Source organism: Gorilla gorilla, chromosome 15 (assembly GCF_029281585.2).
Source record: "Gorilla gorilla gorilla isolate KB3781 chromosome 15, NHGRI_mGorGor1-v2.1_pri, whole genome shotgun sequence".
Taxonomy (NCBI): domain Eukaryota; kingdom Metazoa; phylum Chordata; class Mammalia; order Primates; family Hominidae; genus Gorilla; species Gorilla gorilla.
This window is the reverse complement of record NC_073239.2, coordinates 120,408,022-120,431,736: the sequence shown is the minus strand read 5'-3', so window position 1 is coordinate 120,431,736 and position 23,715 is coordinate 120,408,022. Positions and strand designations below refer to the sequence as shown.

At 40.7% G+C, this 23,715-nt stretch overlaps 1 protein-coding gene across 22 annotated transcripts in view; it reads right to left on the bottom strand.

Annotated features, from left to right (window-relative positions):
* The window catches only part of MARK3 (microtubule affinity regulating kinase 3), a 117,424-nt gene that overhangs the window by 51,959 nt on the left and 41,750 nt on the right, over positions 1-23,715 (bottom strand). For 21 of the 22 annotated variants that reach the window (XM_019009580.4, XM_019009577.3, XM_019009578.4 and 18 more), the window contains 2 exons: positions 22,268-22,321; positions 1,728-1,776 (listed from right to left, as the gene is read on the bottom strand). In XM_019009580.4, the coding sequence (XP_018865125.1) occupies positions 1,728-1,776; positions 22,268-22,321 (103 nt within the window). The remainder of the gene's footprint in view (positions 1-1,727; positions 1,777-22,267; positions 22,322-23,715) is intronic. The other variant, XM_063698206.1, reaches the window with a different exon arrangement.

Sequence of the window (23,715 nt, the reverse complement as noted above, 5' to 3'; positions counted from 1 at the left end):
ATGCCTAACATAGCAGTCAGTAAATGTTTGATGAACTGATGAATAAAGCTATCATACCATTCCCTAGACTCTGATACGTTCAGACTGTGAAGAAAAGCCACTTCAGAAAGTTAAGGCACATGTGTTGGTAAGCTGCATGAAAATAAAACCCTTCTAATCTTCCAATGAAAATTTGGGTCTTCTGGGAAAACTATGTTAATGCAATAGGAATTTTTTAAAATTTCAATTTATTATCAAAGATATGTCAAGTTTTAAGTACAAAACTCTAATCAGGTCACAATTTAAGTAATTAAAAGACAAAATAAACATGTTTACGTTAGCTTGTCCTAGGCAACAGTGATAAAGTTTTTTTGTGGGGGGCGGGAGGACGGGTGTGAAAAGTTGGAATTTGAAATCCAGAGTTGGCTAGCTAGCCCCAAAGGATTGAAATGAAAATCAAGGAAACAAGATTTTCTTCCCACTATTATATTCCTTGTGATTTTTTTTTAATCCAACTATGAAGTTGTTCCGTGGTTTTTTCTTCAACCATACTTATTGTTTCTAAATTTTTTTTCACATTTTAATTAATATCCCTGATATCAGGATGAAGGCTTGCTAGCATTTTTCTTAGTAGTATATGAAACAAGGAAACAAGAACACCTTTAAAGTAATGATGGCTTAGACTGATGAAATAGGGCATATGCCTTTTGTTAAAAAAGCAGCTCTCTGTAAAAGCTTCTTTCTTCCTGCGGTGGTTCTGTGTTACTCTTCTATTCTTGTGCCTGATGCATTCTTGATAGGCTATCCTTGATACTAAACATCAATCCTTTCATTTCTTAAAACTGATGTTGACAGTAAGCTGATTATGGGCTGTCTTAAGAGTGATTTCATTCTTGAAATATTATTTTTAGATTGTATGATCTATCACTATACAAAAAAGTAGTTATGTAATTTTTTGAAAGCCCTATTACAATGTATATGGGATCAAAAGTTTTCCTTGGGTCAGTATTAAGTCATTTGCTTATTCTCTTCTTGTTTCTACAGTTACTCTAAGGGTAGGACCATGTCCCTTCCTCATCTTTAAACACACCTACTAGCACCTGGCACAGAGTTGTGCACACAGAGGACACAGAAAACAAATCTTTGATTTATAAAATAATTCCTATCACAATTCCATTAGATAGCAAGTATTCCATCTTTCAAATAAGTATTTTCTTAGGGCACACAGCAAAAAGTATTGGACCTCTGAAATATTCTTTTTACAAATTTTTAAGTTTATTATTATTACTTTTTTTTTTTTTTTGGAGAGACGGGGTCTTGCTCTGTTGCTTAGGCTGGTCTTGAGCTCCTGACCTCCAGCAATCCTCCTGCCTTGGCTTCCCAAAGTGCTGGGATTACAGGCATGAGCCACTGTGCCCAGCCCCTTTGAAAATATTAATTCTGACTTCCTATAATTCCCTTCTATCTACTCATGCAATACAATTATATTTTCTAATATACTTAAAAATTAGAAAATTATAATCAGATTACAGATGTTTCTACCAGATTAAAGCTTTAAATTCAACGTTTAATACCTAAGCTTTTAACCTGTCTTCAGCAATTTCAAAAAGCTAATACAAATGATCAACAACTTGTATATGTATTTTACTAGAAGTGTACTCTACCATTTCTAGAATACGTGTTTAGCTTTATGACATTATTTCAAGTATGTATTTAGACCCCAAAATATTTAAAAAAGCAGAAAGTACCTATATTGGGATGATTTAAAATCTTCATTATTCTTACTTCTCTGAAGAGCTAAAAAAAAAAAACAAACAAAACACATAATCCCCCCAACACAAGTTATTAAACATTATATTCCACCGTTGTAATATAAATTTAAATTTTTCTCTTAGATAACAGATTCATTGCTAATGTTTATTAATCCATATCTAAGACTAATATGAAAGTCCAGAATATCTCTGAAGTAGTTTTAATAAATTATTACCAAATAGTATTCCCAAATGCTTCCATTTATTAAAAACAGCAGAGGTCTCAAAGGGGGATGGTAACATACTCTGAATTTTACAACGCTATCTTGAAAACATAAGATCAGACTTAGGTAGGAATAATTTCTGTGATTAAACTTAGTCTGATTCAGTATCTACCCAGGGCTCCCAACTCTGCGAATCAAAACCTGTATGGTTCCAGTGAAATACATCATAAGCATATTAAACTGATAATTCCAAATAATTCTATTAGAAGACTATGAACAAAACCACCTTGGGAAATCCTCACTGGAGAATATAGGTAACTTAGCATGGAGGTTGTGGTGACTATTACATTAGTGACCCTCATGAGTCATGCCTTACATGTTCACGCTTTTGTGGAGTGCCCCCTTCATACTGACATTAGACCTGGCCATGTAATCTGCTTTGGCCAGTGGGACCTTAGCAAACTGAAGCAAGCAGAGGCTGGATAAAATGCTTGGGCATCATGGCTTGCTCTCTTGGAGCACTGTGAAAGAGCTGGTCTGGTCTCTTCGGGCATGAAGAGTAGTTATTTAAAGAGACAGATCCTCTGTTGTAACTGCACCCAGCCCCTGCCAAACCACCAGCTGAATTCAGCCACACAAGTGAACCCAGGTGAGACCTTAAGAAAAACCAGCCAAGCACGGTGGCTCACACCTGTAATCCCAGCACTTTGGGAGACCAAGGTGGGTGGATCACTTGAGCTCAGGAGGTCGAGACCAGCCTGGGCAACATGGTGAAACCCCATCTCTACTAAAAATACAGAAATTAGCTGGGTGCAGTAGCATGTGTCTGTAGTCCCAGCTACTCGGGAGGCTGAGCAAGAGAATCACTTGAGCCTGGGAAGTGGAGGTTGCAGAGAGCTGATGGCGTCACTGCACTCCAGCCTGGGCGACAAAGCGAGACCCTGTCTCAAAAAAACAAACAAAAAACCATCCAACCAAGACCAGCAGAGCTTCCCAGCCATTCCACACAATAAGGAGAAATATTAAATTGCTATTGTATAAATACATGTTGTGAATTCAGAGCAGGTTCTTATCATTATGGCCTGGGTTAATATAACCCAGAAAAACAACAGGATTTTAGAGACCATCCTATTCAACCCTCTTGCAAACAAGAGGAAACCAGGAAAAGAAAGAAAAAGATCTTCTAAGGTCCTGCTATCCTTCTGTGGAGAATATGTCCAGAACCCAGTCTCCTAACACCCAGGATACAACCTCCAGGAGGCAAAAGCTGGGAAAAACCTTGGAAGAGGAGAAGCAGCGGCCTATGTGGAAAGGAAGCTGGTGAGAAATCACAGGACTCTCACCATACTTGTCCACTGTGTCTAATCTAAAATTGAATTAGCAGCTAAGAGGAGATGGACATGGACCAGATTTTTTTGTTAATTTATTTTTATTTTTTGAGACAGGGTCTCGCTCTGCTGCCCAGGTTGAAGTGCAGTGGTGTGACCATAGTTCACTGTAGCCTTGACCTCCTGGGCTCAATCAATCCTCCCCCTCAGCCTTCCAAAGTGCTAGGATCACAGGTGTGGGCCACTGTGCCCAGCCCATGGACAGGATTTGACATATAACCTTACGCTCAGAATTTTAAAACATGTAATCAGATAAATAACCTTTCCTATCTAAAATACTGTCTCATTTTTGAAGGGAAGAGCATTTTTATCTCCAACATAAACATCTCCCTTTGCAACTGTGGTAATTCCTACATTTTATGTTCTGAGATGAGAAGATAGTCACCCAAGTAAATTCCTGACAACCATTCAGGCCTGAGTTCTTTTTTAGCTCTCCTCTGTTAAACTAACACAGAAATCTTGTTTTCCAATCCATTATAGTTGAATTGGTAGCTAGAATTCAAATCTCCCAATTACTTCCCAGCTGCTAAATTAGAACACCTCCTGGAGGTTGCAGTGAGCTGAGATCATGCCACTGCACTCCAGCCTGGGTGACAGAGCAAGACTCCAACTCAAAAAAAAAAAAAAAAAGACAACAATCTCCACTTTGGATGCCATATCAATATAGCTCAGGATACAGCACTGACAATGAAACCCTGACCATGGTCATGGCATCCCTGCATCCTGCCAACTTCTGCATACCCCTCAAAGGTACGTTCTAGTCACCCCAACTCCTTTTAGTTACTAGAACATACTGTTTGTTTATTTATTTATTTTTGAGATGGAGTCTTACTCTGATGCCCAGGCTGGAATGCAGTGGCACAATATCGGCTCACTGCAACCTCTGCCTCCCAGGTTCAAGGGATTCTTCTGTCTCAGCCTCCAGAGCAGCTAGGATTATAGGTCCCACCATGCCTGGCTAATTTTTGTATTTTTAGCAGAGATGGGGTTTTGCCACGTTGGCCAGGCTGGTCTCGAACACCTGACCTCAGGTGATCTGTCTGCCTTGGCCTCCAAAGTGCTGGGATTACAGATGTGAGCCACCGTGCCTGGCCACAGAACATACTAAATTCCTTTAAATGTCTTCTCCCTTTTCATTCTTTAAGTCTCAGGCAGATTCTCTGAAAACGTATCTAAGTAGGTCTCCTTGTTTTACATCACAGCCCATCTGTTCACTTCTTTCCTGGGATGTCTTTCAAGCTATGAAGACACATTTTTGTGCACCTGTTTGTTATCCTTGTGTCACCCACAGGGAGCATAGCATGCCTGTCTCCTTTCACTACTGTATACCTGAAACCAAGGCTGGCACACAACTGAAATGCATTTGTTTGATAAATGCCTGCATGAAAGCACTAACTACCAACAACTGCGGTCTGAGCCAGCCTCAGCATTCTAATGACCACATAGCTTTTAAATCCTCCGCAGCACAATGCTTGTTACAGAGTTGTCACGGTTCTGATGACAGGGGAGCAGGTCAAATGAAGGCAATCATTTTTAAGTCTCTACTAACAGTACAGCAGAAATGAAACAAAGTGAATTAGAGCCAAAAAGCAGGAAAAAGATGGACTATTACAGGAATTCAAAAGATTTGGCTTTAAGTTGCTAAGTTCTGGAGGAATTTGTTAGGCAGCAGTGGATAACTAATATTCTGCAGACACCACATTAAAATGCGAGAACTCCTGAATTACAGCAGAGGTCATACCAGGGATGCAATGTGAAAACAAAAAGGACAGGTAAATGGGACCACATAGAAGACTAGTAAAAATTTAATTCTGTAGGCAAAAAGAGCAGCCAAAGAATCCCAAGAGAGGTAGTGGCAGGATATTAGCCCAAATAACTTTATGTATTCACCTCTCTATTGCAATTATGTATTAGGTAGATACTGGCAGGCAGCAAATGTGTAAATAAGCTTTATGCTAAGTTAAACAAGCAGGACAGGGAGGAAGCAGGAAGCTAACAGTTATCTAGTGCCTGCTGTGTCTGACGCACAGAGCCAGATGCGTCACATTCACAGTCTTATCTAAGCTTAATTTTCACAACTCTATCAGCTGAATATGATCATCTCCAGTATACAGAGAAAGACGACTGAGACAGGTTAGGAAACTCATCCAAAGACTCAGCTAATATATGCTGGAGCCAGGATTCTCACTTTGGGTTGCCTGACTCCAAAGTCTACGCTCATCTCAGGATTCCACATTGCTACCTTAGAAATTTAACTAAAAAAAAAATCAACAAATTATAAGCTGCTGATACAGAAAAGTCCAGAGCAACAGGTGGGTACTGGCACAGAGCTTTTTACGAAGTTGACAATTTGCATACAAGTGAGATAAAAATGCCAGAGACTTCATAATCTCTGAATCTGATGACCAAAGATAGTTAAATTTGGATAGGAATAATGTACTGAAAGGCAAATGTGAACTTTAAGGAATGTCCCTATAAGGACTATACCAGAAAAATTTTAAAGTTTTGTAATTGTAAAAGGCCATTTAAATAAGAGAAACTCACCTTATTTCTACTTTTTTTTTTTTGAGATGGAGTCTCGCTCTGTCGCCCAGGCTGGAGTATAGTGGCGCCATCTCGGCTCACTGAAAGCTCCGCCTCCCAGGTTCACACCATTCTCCTGCCTCAGCCTCCCTAGTAGCTGGGACTACAAGTGCCCGCCATCACGTCTAGCTAATTTTTGTATTTTTAGTAGAGATGGGGTTTCACCGTGTTAGCCAGGATGGTCTCGATCTCCTGACCTCGTGATCCGCCCGCCTCGGCCTCCCAAAGTGCTGGGATTACAGGCGTGAGCCACCGCGCCCGGCCTATTTCTACTATCTTAATACAACTTATTTCTCCACATTCCCTTTTCAATCTCAAATAGATGTTAGTTGGAAAAAAGAAATCAAATTACATGGAAATGTATACATTGAAAGAATTCTCTCCTTATTGATCAATCCATATCCTCCACACATTTTCACATCTATACATCCTCTATGGAACTGGCACACAAGAGGAGAATAAATACCTTTGAAGGCAAAGATTTGGAATCCTGGCAATGGGGATATCAAGGACACTAAATCTATGGTATCAGAGAAGTAAAGAAACATGTCCCAATAGCCAAGACCTGGGGGTTGTCAAGTATTACCATTGGAAAAATAAAATTTTACCTTTTGACAAGTAGAAAAAAGAGAGAGAGAGAATTTTAGTCTCCAGTAAAAAAAAAAAAAAAAAAGACAATTTTACCAACCAATACGAAAGTAAAATGAGTATGTAAAAGAGAACACGGGGGTTACAGACATAAAACTGATCTAAACCATCACAATGAAGGTGTTCAGGCTCCCTTCTCCAGATACACAGATAAGGGACAGAAGACCAGGCCACCTAAGTCACTCCCTCATCACTCTACAGAAACTGTCCCTTTGCCTCAACTACCACAGCACCTAAATGGAAGAGTGCATCAAAGGCCCTCCCAGACAAACCAAGACAGAGAGGCTGGCAAAGTTCATGAGAAGGAATTTTCAAGAAAATGCATTTGTGTAAAAAAGGAAAAAAAAATTTGCTTCTTAATATACAGAGTATCTCTGGAAAGACTCAAAGGAACTGATGTCACTGGTTGCCACAGGCTGGTCTGGTCTCCCAAGTGCTAGGTAGGTAACCTATTTTAAAGACGACCCCTTCCTCAAACGCTCTAAGTCTCAAAGACGACTTCCACTGTGACCGCTGGGTATCTCCTCCCTCTCTTGGGGCTCTTCCTGAGAATGCCTCAGTACTCAATTCCTGGACTCTTTTCCCCTCCTTTTTAATTCCTTTACCATCATTTAGTGAATCTTTGGGGAAACAAAGATAAATGTACCAGTATTTAGTCCTATATGCTAATATTTTTAATTCCCAATTTTAGAATGGATATTGTAAGTGAAACTGAACTGTAGTTTTCGTTCCTGTTTCCAATATATTTCAATAGCAATGTTTCTGAATTTGAGAAAAGAATTTGGAAGTTCCTCTTCTTAAGTTCTGGAACAGCTGAACAGAGGCAGAGTATGTACTCACAGTAGATCTCAAAGAATTAAATCATGAATTCCAGGTTTGGCAATATTTTAACTACTTTCTCAACTTCTGTTGTTACTGATGTGTATCGATTCTTTTCTAGAGTTAATTTTGGTAAGTCATGTTTTCCTAGAAAATTATCAATTTCTTTGGATATTCTAACATTTTTCAGAGTTGTAGAAAAGGTTCCTTTATAATAATTTAAATTCTTCAGTATCTGGTATTTCCCCCTCATTTTTCTGTGTTTTCTCTCCCTTCCCCCTGGCAGCACCTAGTAGCTTACCTATTTCATTGCCTCTCTTCTCACTTCCTTGTGGGGTGGGGGGGACCCACCAAAGTTTTGGATTTACCATTTCTACTGTTTTCAAATTCATTATTTTCTGCCTTTAGCTTTACTAACTCCTTACATTATTATTTATTCCTGAGATTTATTTTGTTCCCCTTTCTAAACTATTAGTTTAATGTTTAATGCATTCCTTGTCATTCTTGTTTAATAATGTGTTTAAGGCTACAAATTTCCCGGAGCACCAAAAAGCAGTATTAAATAGGTTCTGACACACAGCTTATTATCATTAATTTCTAGATATACTGCAATTTTTGTTTGCAATTTTTCTTTGATCCAAGAATTCTGTGTTTTAGGTTCCACATGTTTGTATATTTTGTTTGGTTCTATTTTTATTGCTCTACATTAGAACTATAGCCTAGAAAGATGTTAGTCTGGCTTATTCAAATGTTATGTATTGCCCAACTCTGAGAAAATAATATACCTCATAGTCATCACACATTGGAATAGTTATGACAATAATATCCTAGCACACAGCTGTTATGTATCCTGAAAAGGGGATTAAAACAGCTATACTATGGGCTAATGGAAGTGCTGTTTTTTTTGTTTTTTTTTTGAGACAGAGTCTCACTCTGTCACCCAGGCTGAAGTGCAGTAGCACGATGTCCGCTCACTGCAAGCTCTGCCCCCCGGGTTCACACCATTCTCCCGCCTCAGCCTCCCGAGTAGCTAGGACTACAGGCACCCGCCACCACGCCCAGCTAATTTTTTTGTATTTTTTAGTAGAGACGGGGTTTCACCGTGTTCACCAGGATGGTCTCAATCTCCTGACCTCATGATCCGCCCACCTCAGCCTCCCAAAGTGCTGGGATTACAGGTGTGAGCCACCACACCTGGCCATGGAGGTGCTGTATATTAAGATATGTACCTTTTTCCCCTACTTACTGTGTAATTAATGAATGGCCTAAGAGAGTTAAGTGATAAAGTCTTCTCTGTCATGCCTGTGTTTCTATTAATTTAGCTCAGATTTCCACCTATGTATTTTGGGGTTCTGGTTATCATTTGGTGTCCTATCATTAAAAATAAAATTTAAAAATATGAAAACAAAATAAAAATAATTGCTTTTCAAATGGCAATTGTTAAGTGAACCAGAATAGCCACTTCTGAAGAACACAGTGTGTGTTTAGACACGGAGACTCTGTCCACGATGCAAATCAGCAAAGAAAGGAGAGGTGAGGCAGCAAGTGATTATACATACGAAAAACCATGAAACTGGATCCCTACCTTGTAACACATGACTGCTGGTGGCTTAAAGATTACTTTAAACATGTGAAGACAACAGAGAAAAATATGTTTATGACCCCAGGTAGAGAAGAATTTCTTAAAGAAGACACAAAAAAGGCCGGACGTGGGGGCTCACACCTGTAATTCCAGCACTTTGGGAAGCCCAGGTGGGTGGATCACGAGGTCAGGAGATCGAGACCATCCTGGATAACACGGTGAAACCCCGTCTCTACTAAAAATACAAAAAAAATTAGCCAGGCGTGGTGGCGGGCACCTGTAGTCCCAGCTACTCGGGAGGCTGAGGCAGGAGAATGGCGTGAACTCGGGAGGCGAAGCTTGCAGTGAGCCGAGATCGCGCCACTGCACCCCAGCCTGGGTGACAGAGCGAAACTCCGTCTCAAAAACAAAAAAACAAAAAAACAAAAAAGACACAAAAAGTGCAACGCATATAAAAAAAAGACTGATAAATGTAACTGCTTTAAAATTAGGAGCCTCTGCTATTCACTGAGAGACAATATCAAGAGAGTGAAGATATACCATCAAGTAGAAGGTATGTGCCACATATATCATAGTATCCATGATATATAATGATATCCTAAAATAACTAAGAAAAAATCCACTAGAAATTAAAAGATGAATACGTACTTCACAGAAGAAACAAAAAACCTAAATATGAAAAAATGCATGACCTCATCAGTAATTAGGAAAATGTTACATTAAAACCATAATGAGATTTTTATTTATTTGTTTTTTTTTTTTTTTTTTTTTTTTTAAGAGAGGCTCTTGCTCTGTTACCCTGGCTGGAGTGCAGTGGTGCCATCACAGCTCACTGCAGCTGTAAACTCCTGGGCTTAATCAATCCTCAGCCTCCCAATTATCTGAGACCACAGCTATGTGCCACCATGCCCAGATAATTAAAAAAAAAAAAAATCTTTTTGTAGATACAGAGTCTTGCTCTGTTGCCCAGGCTGGTTCTTGAACTCCTGGCTTGGAGAGATCTTCCCATCTCAGGCTCCCAAAGTGCTGGAATTTCAGGAGGAAGCCACTATGCCTGGCCAAAATCACTTTTATATTTACCAAATTGATAGCACAATTTTTTTGTTTTTTTGAGATGCAGTCTCGCTCTGTCGCCAGGCTGGAGTGCAGTGGCGCAATCTCAGCTCACTGCAACCTCCACCTCCCAGGTTCAAGCAATTCTCCTGTGATGGCACAAATTTTAAAAAATCAGAGAAAATCAAATTTTGATGAGGATGCTCCATTACTTGTGCTCTCTTACACACTACTGATGGAAATATAAATTAGCATACCTGCTCTGAAAATAATTTGGCCTTCTCTAATAAAGAAGGAGGATGTGCAGACAGACTCTGTGATACAAGAATTCTAAGTATATATATTTACGAAACTCTTCACAAGTGTGCCAGGACACACAGAGGACAATTCACAGCAGTCATGTTTGCAATACAAAAAGCAATCCAAATGTCTCTGAATCACGGAATAAATACAGAGTGGCATAGTCACATAATGGGGTACTACATATTCTTGAAAATGGACATAGCAGTGAAGGTGAATTACAGCAAAATACATCAACATGGAACACAATGTAGGTAAAAGAAAGCAAAAGCGGCTGGGCATGGTGGTTCACACCTGTAATCCCAGCACTCTGGGAGGCTGAGGTGGGTGGATCACTTGAAGTCAGGAGTTCGAGACCAGCATGGCCAACATGGTGAAAACCCGTCTCTACTAAAAACACAAAGATTAGCTGGGTGTGGTGGTGCACACCTGTAATCCCAGATACTTTGGAAGCTGAGGCAGGAGAATCACTTGAATCCAGGAGGCAGAGGCTGCAGTGCTGAGATCACGCCACTGTACTCCAGCCTGGGTAACAAGAGCGAAACTCCGTCTCAAAAAAAAAAAAAAAGGAAGCAAAGCAAAAGCCAATGGGAGAATACACATAGCATGAGTCCATTTATACAATTTTTTAAACTTTACACTACATTGGTGGGGTGCGGTGGCTCACGCCTGTAATTCCAGCACTTTGGGAGGCTGAGGTGGGTGGATCACTTGAGGTCCAGGAGTTCAAGACCAGCCTGGCCAACATGGTGAAACCTGGTCTCTACTAAAAATACAAAAATTAGCTGGGTGTGGTGGCGCACGCCTGTAATCCCTGCTACTCAGGAGGCTGAGGCACAAGAATCGCTTGAACTTGGGAGGCAGAGGTTACAGTGAGCTGAGATTGCACTACTGCACTCCAGCCTGGGAGACAGTGCGAGACTCAGTCACAAACAAACAAACACAAAAGAAACAAAAAACAGACAAAAAAACCTTTACACTACATTGATGAGTGATCCATATGTGGTAAAATTATACGGACAAAGCAAGAAAATAATAACACAAAATCCTTGTTAGTGGTTACCCAGTAGGTGGGCAATGAAGAAGGGGAATCAGGTTGAGGAGGGGCACAATATAGGACTGGTTTAAAGGTATGGTTGAAGATCTATTTCTTGAAGCAGGTAGTATAAGGGTGCTCATCTCATATACATATTTATATGCTAAACATGGAACATTCTTTTGTATGCAATCAGTATTTAATAAAAATTAAAAACTAAATTTTAAAAAATTGCTTAGCTTTAGCTGAGTAATACAACAAATCAGTTTTCTAAAAATGTAAAATAAGAGTAGCAACAATGTGTGTGCTTTTTTTTTCTTTTTTTTTTATTAGCGATGGAGTCTTGCTCTGTCACCCAAGCTGGAATGCAGTGGCATGAACATGGTTCACTGCAGCCTCGACCTCCCGGGCTCAAGCAATCCTCCAGCCTCAGCCCCCCAAGTAGCTAGGACTACAGGTGCGCACCACCACATCTGGCTAATTTCTGTATGTAGAGACAGGGTTTTGCCATGTTGCCCAGGCTAGTCTTGAACTCCTGAGCTCAGCAATCCGCCTGCCTTGGTCACCCAAAGTGCTGGGATTACAGGCTTGAGCCGCCATGCCTGGCCAATAATGTGTTTTTTATGATCAAATATTTCAAAGACAAACTAAGAATCTTCCCATCTCCCAAACTCAAGGTTCTGGTGGTCAAAATTCCTAGAATCAGAGCAACATCAGGAAAAATTAATTTAGTGTTAAAATGAATTTGGTACTAACAAAATTAACTTACCAGATTTTACTAGGTATCTACCACACGCAAGCTGAATTTCCATATGTTCCTTCGTTATCCTTCCCATATGGAAAGTACTATGAGTGACTGGCTCCAAGGGAACTTATGCAAAGAAAGCTATTTGATGTTATAAATTTAGGTTCTAAGGCTAGTTCAGTCCCTTATTCATTGGATGAGTGAACAAACCACAAAATCTTGAGAGCTTTAACCTACTTACCTATAAGATAGATTTTGAAAACAGCTACTTCGGCCTGGCGTGGTGGCTCACGCCTGTAATCCCAGCACTTTGGGAAGCTGAGGCAGGTGGATCACCTGAGGTCGGGAGTTCCAGGCCAGCCTGACCAACATGGAGAAACCCTGTCTCTACTAAAAATACAAAAAAATTAGCTGGGCGTGGTGGTGGGTGCCTGTAATCCCAGCTACTCGGGAGGCTGAGGCAGGGGAATCACTTGAACCAGGGAGGTGGAGGTTGCGGTGAGCCAAGATCACGCCATTGCACTCCAGCCTGGGCAACAAGAGCAAAACTCTGTCTCAAAAAAAAAAAAAAAAGAAAACAACTGCTTCACAGGACTGTTGTGAAAAGTACATGCAATGATATAAGATAAAGTGTGTGTAGAATTTGACTCCAGGAGCTATACTACCTAATCCCAACCCAGCTGTACCACTCACTGAGTCTAGGTAACTTGACCTCCCTGACCCTGTCACCTCTACAATGAAAGGATGGCTTGACATACAGAGTGCATGGAACAGCACCTGGCACACAATAAACTCCTGACATGTGTTTGTGATTCTGGCTGATGTTACTGTTATAATTCTCTCACAAAGGCCTAATTTGCACCCAAGTTTATATTTTCTGCAAATGGGTCCAGGCTATGCTCTAAGTTTAACCCCCTTAAAATACTTGGTTCCTTGGTGACTTTTCTAAAATAGCATAATGAGTCCTTGGTACAATGAAAAATATACTTTAGCTGGGTATGGTGCTGTGTGCCTGTAATCTCAGCTCCTTGGAAGGCAGATTGGAATCCTCGGAAGGAGGATGCTTGAACCCAGGAGTCTGAGACCAGCTTGGGCAAGATAGTGAGACCTCAATTCTAAAAACAAACAAACAATCTCTAAAATACACTCTACTATTCTCAGTTTATAATGTATTTTTTTTTTTTTTTTGAGATGGAGTCTCACTCTGTCGCCCAGGATGGAGTGCAGTGGCGTGATCTCGGCTCACTGCAAGCTCCGCCTCCCAGGTTCACACCATTTTCCTGCCTCAGCCTCCCGAGTTTATAATGTATTCTAAATATCAACCTGTATTATTTATTGCCAAAACAAAAATAAGTCTGGCAAGAAATTTAAAAGTTTATAAGGAATAAAGAAGCAACAATACTGAAAGCCGTTTTTTCTATTTCTTCTATCTCTTTTGAAATCTAAAAATAAACAAACATATATACATTTTTATTCTCAAAAATTTTTTTTTTTTGGCAGAGTTTCTCATTTGTTGCCCAGGCTGGAGTGCAGTGGTGCCATCTTGGCTCACTGCAACCTCCATCTCCTGGGTTCAAGTGATTCTCCTGCCTTAGCCTCCCAAGTAGCTGGGATTACAGGCATGCGCCACCACACCTGGCTAATTTTTTTGTATTTTTAGTAGAGACGGGGTTTCACCATGTTCGTCAGGCTAGTCTCGAATTCCAGACCTCAGGTGATCCCACCCAGCTGGGCCTCCCAAAGTGCTGGGATTACAGGAGTGAGCCACCGTGCCCGGTCTATTCTCAATATTTTAAATATGTATAATCAGGCTGGGGGTGGTGACTCATGCCTATAATCCCAAGGCTTTGGGAGGCCAAGACGGGAGGATTGCTTAAGCCCAGAAGTTCCAGGCTGCAGTGAGCTATGATCATGACACTGCACTTCAGCTTGGGCTACAAAGTAAGACCCAGCCTCAATCAATCAAATCAATCAACCAATATAAGAAGTGCCTGTCTTGGATTTCATTTGCCATCTCCTATTTGTATTAATTTATCAGATTTATGACACTGATGTGAATGCAGACACTGGATTTTAAATAACAGACAAGACTGTAACAACTATTTTTACAGTGGTTACTACTTTTGTTAACGGCCTGAAAAGTCAATATAAGAAAATGAAAGAGAAAGATAGTTGAAAAAAAAAAAAAGAAAGAAAAGAAAAAGATGAAAAGAGTTGTTCAATGAAAAGGATTTCCAAAATAACTTGTGCTTCACCCAATAGAGAAAGGAGGCCAGGAACTGGGTACTAAGGCATTCCTAGGAAGAGTTCCAGAGAGGGAGAAAATATTCAGCAGTGGCAGTGGCAGTAGCAGCTGTCTATGAAACTTAGAATATTTGGGGAAGGGGTCATCTTTAAAATAGGTTACTTTGCCAGGCACGGTGGCCACACCTGTAATTCAGCACTTTGGGAGGCTGAAGCGGGTGGATCACTTGAGGTCAGGAGTTCGAGACCAGCCTGGCTAACATGGTGAAACCCTGTCTCTACTAAAAATACAAAAATTAGCTGGGTGTGGCAGCAGGTGCCTGTAATCCCAGCTACTTGGGAGGCTGAGGCAGGAGAATCACTTGAACTCGGGAGGCAGGGGTTGCAGTGAGCCGAGATGGCACCACTGCACTCCAGCCTGGCCAACAGAGGGAGGCTCCGTCTCATAAATAAATAAAATAGGTTACTTTAGTTGGGTGTGGTGGTGCGCGCCTATAGTCCCAGCTACCTCAGGAGGCTGAGGTGGAAAGATACTTCAGCCCAGGAATTCCAGGCTGCAGTGAGCTCTGGTCTTGCTGCTACCTTCCATCCTGGGCAACAGGACAAGACCCCATCAATCAATCACTCAATCAATAAAAAATAAATAGGCCGGGCGTGGTGGCTCACGTCTGTAATCCCAGCACTTTGGGAGGCCAAGGCGGGCAGATCATGAGGTCAGGAGATTGAGACCATCCTGGCTAACACGGTGAAACCCCATCTCTACTAAAAATACAAAAAATTAGCCGGGCGTGGTGGCAGGTGCTTGTAGTCCCAGCTACTCGGGAGGCTGAGGCAGGAGAATGGCGTGAACCCAGGAGGCAGAGCTTGCAGTGAGCTGAGATCACACCACTGCACTCCAGCCTGGGTGACAGAGCGAGACTCCGTCTCAAAATAAATAAATAAATAAATAAAAATAAGTAAAATTGGAAGAAGAGAGAAATTAAGAACTTTGGGGGAAGTGAAGACAGACTAGGAGCCATTCTCATCTGGGGTGTGTACTGAGATCACCACATTTCTAGACCCGCCAAGATAGGACCTCTAGGGAGGAAAGTACTGTGAAGGAAATATGCTTTTTTCAAACTCCACAAATGTTTCTAATGCACAAGAAGGGTTGAAAAGTACTGGCTTAAGAAAACCAAATCAACAGTGCCCAAAATAACCCAGTGGTGGCAGCAGTAAAAGTCATTACACGACAGACCACATGAAAAGCATGAACTGGTTCTCCTTGCTTTCAAATTATAAGGTTCCCTGCTACATCCCATGACCAAGATTCCCTAGGACGCCAAAAAAGGCCACTACTACTACTGCTACAGAGCTCTAAGCACTAACAGTGGCTCCAAAGCAAATACTAGCTTTAAAAAGAAAACAGCCTCCCTCTTCCTGGGTAGATGTCTGGTGCTTGAGGGGTATCGGAGTGGACCAGGCTTGAGGGGCACAATGAATAACCCTATACCTTCCAATTTGAAATTAGAAGCAAAAAAGGCTGCTAAAATATTAATTCACAGAAATGACTTCCAGAAATGACCTGATAAGATTATTCCTGACTGAACTAGATTCTGAATTCTTCTAGTTTTCTTTAATATCTGGCTACAACTTGCCAATGAAGAATGAGCTGCTCAATTTCAGAAGCCCTATAAACCAAAGCTGACAGCTTGATGTAAATTTCGAGTCTCATGCCTGATGTGTAGGCCACACAGAGAATTCACCAGAATGCCAGATGCCACAACCAGAGACATTCAAACTGCGAACCAGGACGAGAAGTTGTGGACTGTATGCTATGGACAGCTTTTCCCAAGACTGTCAGAACAACAAGACTTCATAACAAGGCTCTTGCCCCTCTTAATTTTTCCTTACTAATGCCTACCTCTTTCACTTTGGCAGGATCATGCTGTAGCTAAAATTTCACAGTCAGTAGCTTCTGTGGGTAACTTGCACTCCCTGCTTTATACTTAGCCCGGTCATGGAATGCTGGGCTGCCTACTAAACATGGAGGAATCTGTGCAGTTCATGACACTTCTCGTTGCGATTTGGGTATGGCAGAGCGGACAACTTGGTTAAAATTGGCAGACTCCTTGTTTGGCTATACAATTTTAGTTGATTTGGTTCATAAAAACCCTGGCTTAGGAGCATACTCTAAATGCTTGGTGTGATCCTCATGATAGTCATAATGGTAGTCTCTCTGGTACGCTGTATCCTCCCAGAGTGTTAAGTGTCTCCATGTAGCCACCTATCAGATGTCAAATGGTTTCTCTCTGGCTAGAACAACAAAAACTCAAAAGAAACACACGATAATGAGAACACCCCGTCAACGGCATGCTGAAACAGGAAACTCAAAATGATGGCAACTGAGAACAGCAGGGATATCCTAGGTTTTGGTTACACTCTTACCTAGGTGAAAGCCTGACCAAAAGGGAAGAATTGTTAAATAAAAATTATAGGAAGCCATTGTTTGGGACTAAACTCCTGCATTAGGCCCCAGAAAACCAGGTTAAAATTAAAAATGGAGTAATCCCTGCTAAGATTCCACATTCCCAAACCTAAATTAAGTTGTTATCTGACCTTCCTAGAAATCAGAAGAAAAGGAGATAACAGCTAATTTCCCAAACAGGACAGTTTATTATTTATTTATTTTTTGAGGCAGAGTCTCACCGTCACCCAGGCTGGAGTGCAGTGGTGTGATCTCGGCTCACTGCAACCTCCGCCTCCGAGGTTCAAGCGATTCTTGTGCCTCAGCCTACTGGGTAGCTGGGGTATGTCACCACGCGCAACTAATTTTTGTATTTTTAGTAGAGACGCAGTTTCACCACGTTGGCCAGGCTGGTCTCGAACTCCTGGCCTCAGGTGATCCACCCGCCTCGGCCTCCCAAAGTACTGCCATTATTGGCGTGTGCCACTGCGTCCAGCCCCTGATTGAAGATTTAAACTGTCCTGGTTGAGCACGGTGGCTCAGGCCAGTAATCCCAGCACTTTGGGAGGCTGAGGCAGGCAGATCACCTGAGGCCAGGAGTTGGGAGACCAGTCTGACCAACATGGTGAAACCCTATCTCTACTAAAAATACAAAAATTAGCCAGGCGTGGTGGCACGCACCTGTAGTCCCAGCTACTCAGGGGGCTGAGGCAGGAGTATCTCTTGACCCCGGGAGGCGGAGGTTGCAGTGAGCCGAAATCACACCACTGCACTCCAGCCTGGGTCACAGGGCGAGACTCTGTCTCAAAAAAAAAAAAAAAAAGAAAAGAAAAAACTTCAATTGGCACAATAACAAAGTTCCTACTGCTTTAATCCTTACAGAAAAAAATGTAGTGTGAAATAACCTGACGTTAACTAATCAGTTACTTTTCTATGTGGTATAGTCTATTGTGGTCTATTGTTCTGTTTCCCTGTCCCTGCCTTACAAAAAAAAGGAATTCTGAAAGGACCAATACACTCTTTGTTCTTTGCTTCAGCTTTTTTTTGAGACAGGGTCTTGCTCTGTTGCCCAGGCTGGAATGCAGGGGCACCATCACAGCTCACTGCAGCCTCCAACTTCTAGGCTCAAGTGATCCTCCCATCCTAGCCTCCTAAGTAGCTGGAACTACAGGTACACACCACCACACCTGGTTAATTTATTTAATTTTTTTTTTTTGGTAGAGACGGGTCTCTCTATGCTGCCTAGGCTGATCTCGAATTCCTGGGCTCAAGTGATCCTCTCGCCTCAGGCTCCCCAAGTGCTGGGATTACAGGAGTGAGCCACTGTGCCTGGCCTGCCTCAGCCTTCTTCAGCCTTTGCCTGTCTCTAAAGCCAACTTCTGCTCAGCTCATAGGAACACTTATTCTATTTTACAGAATGTAGTGTTGCCCTATTTTACAATCATGATAAGGCCAGTGGAAGGAAGGGAGGGAGGAAGATTGAGGTGGGTATAAGCAGGATTTCCCCACAAAGACCCTGATGAAATCCATAGTCAATAATGCTTTAATAAATCCTACTGGGGATTTTGCATATATTTGTGTTTAATGTTCCTTTTTTTCTTCCTCTGTAAATCTCATTAAAATTTAAAAACACAGGGATTTCCCTTTCTGTCCTACTCAGTCTAGATTTAAGAATGGTGGTTAAATCTTACTCAAAAAATGCTTTACTACTGGGTCAGCAGTATCAACTTGGATGAATTCTCCATTGAAAAGTCTTGTTCTTGCCTTGTTTAATATTTTAATTGGATGGAGACATCCATATCTAATTTACATAGCAGCTAATACAAGTGACCAATTATTCCAAAATCCCCCAAAAGACTGGAATTAAGGCAGAAAATCAATTAAATGAATTTTAGCAGGAATCAAACAAATTCAGGTGGGGGGGGGGGAAATTCCAAGTATGGAATAAAGTAGGCTTCTGTTCAGCAAAACTCCTGTGGGAGTACCCAAGGAGGCTGAGGGGATTTACTCTGCATAAGAGAAAATCAACAAGACCCAAAATAGCAACTTCTAAGGGCTGGTTATGTTTGGAGTAACTATAACTCCATATGACATATGGTAAACAGTGTTGTAGAAGTTTCTAGAAGACAGATGCTAGTCTGAAGTAAGGGGAAAAGGCTCTAATAGCAAAGCCACTGAACACTGGAACAAGATGCTACGGGAAGGAGTGTGTCTCCATCCCTGAATGTGCTCAAGGTTGGCTAACTAACCAGCTATCATAAATACATTACAAAAAATCAATTATTTCATTACATGTTACACATTTCTTGTTTTTTTTTTTGAGACAAAGTCTTGCTCTGTCGCCTCCTGGGTTCAAGCAATTCTCCTGCCTCAGCCTCCTGAGAAGCTGGGATTATAAGCATGTGCCACCACGCCCAGCTAATTTTTGTATTTTTAGTAGAGACGCGGTTTCACCATGTTGACCAGGCTGGTCTCGAACTCCTGACCTCAAGTGATCCACCCACCTTGGCCTGGGCATGGTGGCTCACACGTGTAATCCCAGCAAGTGGAGGCTGAGGCAGGTGGATCACCTGAGTTCAGGAGTTTGAGACCAGACCAGCCTGGCTAACACGGCAAATCCCCCATCTGTACTAAAAATACGAACATTAGCCAGGTGTGGTGGCGTACACCTGTAGTCCTAGCCACTTGGGAGGCTGAGGGAGAAGAATTGCTTGAACCCAAGAGGCGGAGGGAGACTGCAGTGAACTCAGATCCCACTACTGCACTCCAGCCTGGGCAACAGAGCAAGACTCCATCTCAAAAAAACAAAAACAAAAACAAACGAACAAACAAAAAACTGACCTAAAAGATGCGTAAGAATAGAATAGTATTCCAGATATACTAGTGAGACATTGGAAGGTATATAGCCAGATGCTGTGGTGTGCATTTGTAGTCCCAGCTACTTGGGAGGCTAAAGTGGAAGGACTGCTTAAGCCCAGGAGTTCGAGTCCAGCCTGGACAACAGAGCAAGACCCATCTCTTAAAAAAAAAAAGTACAAAAACAATGGAGAAAAATAAATCTCTCACCAGAATCTAACGTTTATTAATTCAATGGCTGCAAAAATACAAAGGAAAAATGAAGAGACTCATCTGTGAAAATAATATCAATTTGCAAACATAGTCAACTCAGGTTTACTTATATGTGCATTTAGTAAATGTTCATGACCCAGCATGCAAGCCTGAATATCATGAAACCGATATTTTAACACGTGTGTTCACTGTTAAAATACTGCCTGAATGAGCCAGTCCACCTTTTTCGGTAGTGGTGGTAAAAAGAGATTGCACACTGCTGATGGCAGAATGTTCCTTACGATGAATGTTAGCTGCTAGGGCATGCTCCACAGCTTTAAATCACTATCTAAGAGAGCTGTTCCTGAAGCAAGTGCGATACAACTATGAATGGTGCTGAGAAGAAAAAAGGATGCAAGAATGACTGCAAAGGGGGCTGACAAAGTTGCCTGGTACATTCTACATTGTTGCAAAATTGCTGGGGGCGGGGGAAGATGGGGGGCTGGGGATAAGATACTTGGTGAAAAAGAATTGGAAACAAATGTATGTAAAATGCTTCTAATTTACTTCATAAGCATATGAAGTTATATACACAATTTTAAACAATGCCCTATAAACTGAAAATATTATACTTATCAAGTTATTTAACTTGGGATAGAGCTGGCTTTAGAATAAGTCTTCAGTGAGTGGTTCATACTTGAATAATACCAAAAACAAATCTTAAAGTTTTAATTATTATAAGCCAAAATTAATGCAGATGCAAATATGCATAATCACACTAATGGGCTAACCAAACTACCATGCACTAAACTGATAATGATGTGACAAATAATAAACGAAGAGCAGCAATGAAAAATCATTACCAAAAAAAAAATAAATAAATAAAAAATGACTAAAGGAAGCAAGCAAACAAGAAGGAAAAACTGCAGCCAACTTGATACAACACCATGGTAAAAATTTTTCTGGGAAAACTGTTAGGATTGCAATTATATCCAGGTACACATGAATAGTGGAAGGTATGTAACATCATAGAATACTCAATTAGAGTCCTCATTAAACATCCTTGTATGTTAATTTTAGTTCTGAATACCACATTTTATTAAACTCTAATCTATTTATTAGTACCAAATCCTCAGATTGCTGAAGATATGGAAGTTTAAGGAAATAGATAAAATTTACTCTTCAGGACAAAGGACTGGAATTTTTAGATGTTTCATGCCCACCTTGAGAAGCCTTAAGGCCCATTATGGGTTGCAGATCACAAAGAACCACTTGTTGAAATAACATTTTTAGTGCAGAGAAAGTGTATCTCCCTCCCCACCTCCCACACACAAAACAGGGACAGGGCTTCAAAATTACCAGGATATAAATAAGCATGAGGAATACATTAGAAATGTATATAGAGCACTGCGCTTATCAAAATATCGCACAACTGTACAGTGCTGTGCAGTTTACAAAGCCCTTTTATATGCATTATTTCATTAATACTCACATCCATCATAAGAAGATGAAATTATCTCCATTTTAAAGATGAGAAACCCAGGTCCAGAAAAGTTAAGTGCCTTGCTCAAGGTCAGATATTCGGCTAAGTGGCAGAGCCAGGACTGAAATTCAGTACTTCCTGTTCCTACTTCATGGTCTCTGTACCCCCCTCAACTACTACAGGTCAAATCTAGAAATCAAATGAAGTATGTAAAAAGACTCTGCGAAGCTAAAAACAACTTGAAGGATTTTATTATGAAGATCATTAATTATTTGCTGATGTCCTACCACTGAAATACCTATGCCTGGGCCCAACCTAATTGCTTAGGCATTATTATGTAAGTGTTAAGACTTTCAAAACTCTGCCCAGGTGATTCTAAAAGGCACTAGGGCAAAGACTTGATCTATGTTAAATGATACTAATGGCAATACTGCTTTATGAACATGCTTTTCCACTTTCAGTTTTACTTTAACATTTCCCTTTTATATTAATCATCAGTCCTGAATCAGATGTGGTGTGTCAAGAGTTTAAGGAAGCCAAAGTGTTCACTTTAAAATTTTCAGTATTAGCTATAAGGTACAAATTTGTACAATATCAATTACATGAAAATATTTTTGTACTGTATTATTTTTAAAAAACTCTAGTCAATATTAAGAATATTCAATAAAAAGTACAGCCTCGTACAACTATATCAATAAAAAAGTACAAAAAAAGCACAGCCTTTAGTTTGTGCTGTTAAGAACATTTAAAAATAATCTCCGACCAAAGATAACCCAACAATTTTTCATGAAATACTACATTAAGTTGCATTCATTTGAGGAATAGGAAGCTTTATGGCATTAAACATAAAATAACAGTTGGGGTATTTAAGGGACAAATTAGATGGCAATTAGCACCGATAATTTTTTAAAAAGTACTAGACATTGAACCAATCTTACCTTTTGTAGACTTGTTGGATTCAACTGAGTTTTGTCAATTATTTTTATTGCAACCTAGAAAGAATAATAAATATTTATGGATTTTAAGAATTTAGTAATTATGGACTGATAAATGCCAAGATATATGGCATTAAGAAGCAAGCAAGCAAGCAAGCAACAAACCACAAAACCTAAAACTCAGCTGGTTACAATAAGCAATTGTAACTTTATAAAACTGTGTAACTGAAAATAAGGGCTTCTATACCAATGCTTTCTAACTAAACTTCTCCCTACCCTAAATACAAGAGACCCTAATAGGCAGGAATATCATCACCCCTATTTGGCTTGAAGAAGTTACAGATGATCTTTGTCCCGCTACAATTCTTAAGGATTAAGGGTCCCCCTGTAAAAGGGAGGGGGGAAATATGTCAGAAGTGTTTGAACCAGAGCAACTCCATCTTGAAAAGGGGCTGGGTAAAATAAGTCTGAGACCTACTGGGCTGCATTCCCAGGAGGTCAGGCATTCTTAGTCACAGGGTGAGATAGGAGGAGCTTGGCAGAAGATACAGGTCACAAAGACCCTGCTGATAGAACAGGATGTGGTAAAGAAGCAGGCCAAAACCCACCAAAACCAAGATGGCGATGAAAGTGACCTCTGGTTGTCCTCACTGCTCATTATAAGCTAATTATAATGCATCAGCATGCTAAAAGACACTCCCACCACCACCATGACAGTTTGCAAATGCCACAGCAACCTTGGGAAGTTACCCTAAATAGTCCCCTAAAAGGGGAGGGACCTTCAGTTCCAGGAAATCTCTGCCCTTTTCCCAGAAAGCTCATGAATAATTCACCCCTTGTTTAGCATATAATCAAGAAATAACTATAAGTAGACTCAGTCAAGCAGCTGATACTGCTGCTCTGTCTACGGAGCAGCCATTCTTTTGTTTCTTTACTTCTTTTTTTTTTTTTTTTGAAACAGTCTCCCTCTGTTGCCTAGGCTGGAGAGCAGTGACATGATCTCGGCTCATTGCAACATCCATCTCCCAAGTTTTCATAGTTTCTACTCCCTCAGCCTCTGGAGTAGCTGGGATTACAGGTGTGCACCACCACGACTGGCTAATTTTGTATTTTTAGTAGAGATGGGGTTTCACCATGTTGGCCAGGCTGGTCTCGAACTCCTGACCCCAGGTGATCCACCTGCCTCGGCCTCCCAAAGTGCTGGGATTACACGTGTGAGCCACAGCGCCTGGCCTGTTTCTTTACTTCTTTTATAAACTTATTTTCACTTAAAACGAAAAAAAAAAAAAGAAAAGAAAATTGGGGCTTCAAACTAATAAACGTATTGTTATAACATTTTATATTTAAGTTACTTATAGACAAGGGGAAAGTCTCCTCCAAACCAAGAAAAAAAGAGAGAGAGAGAGATTATACACAGAAAGCACTTCTAAAGACATATGCAATGTAGCAAA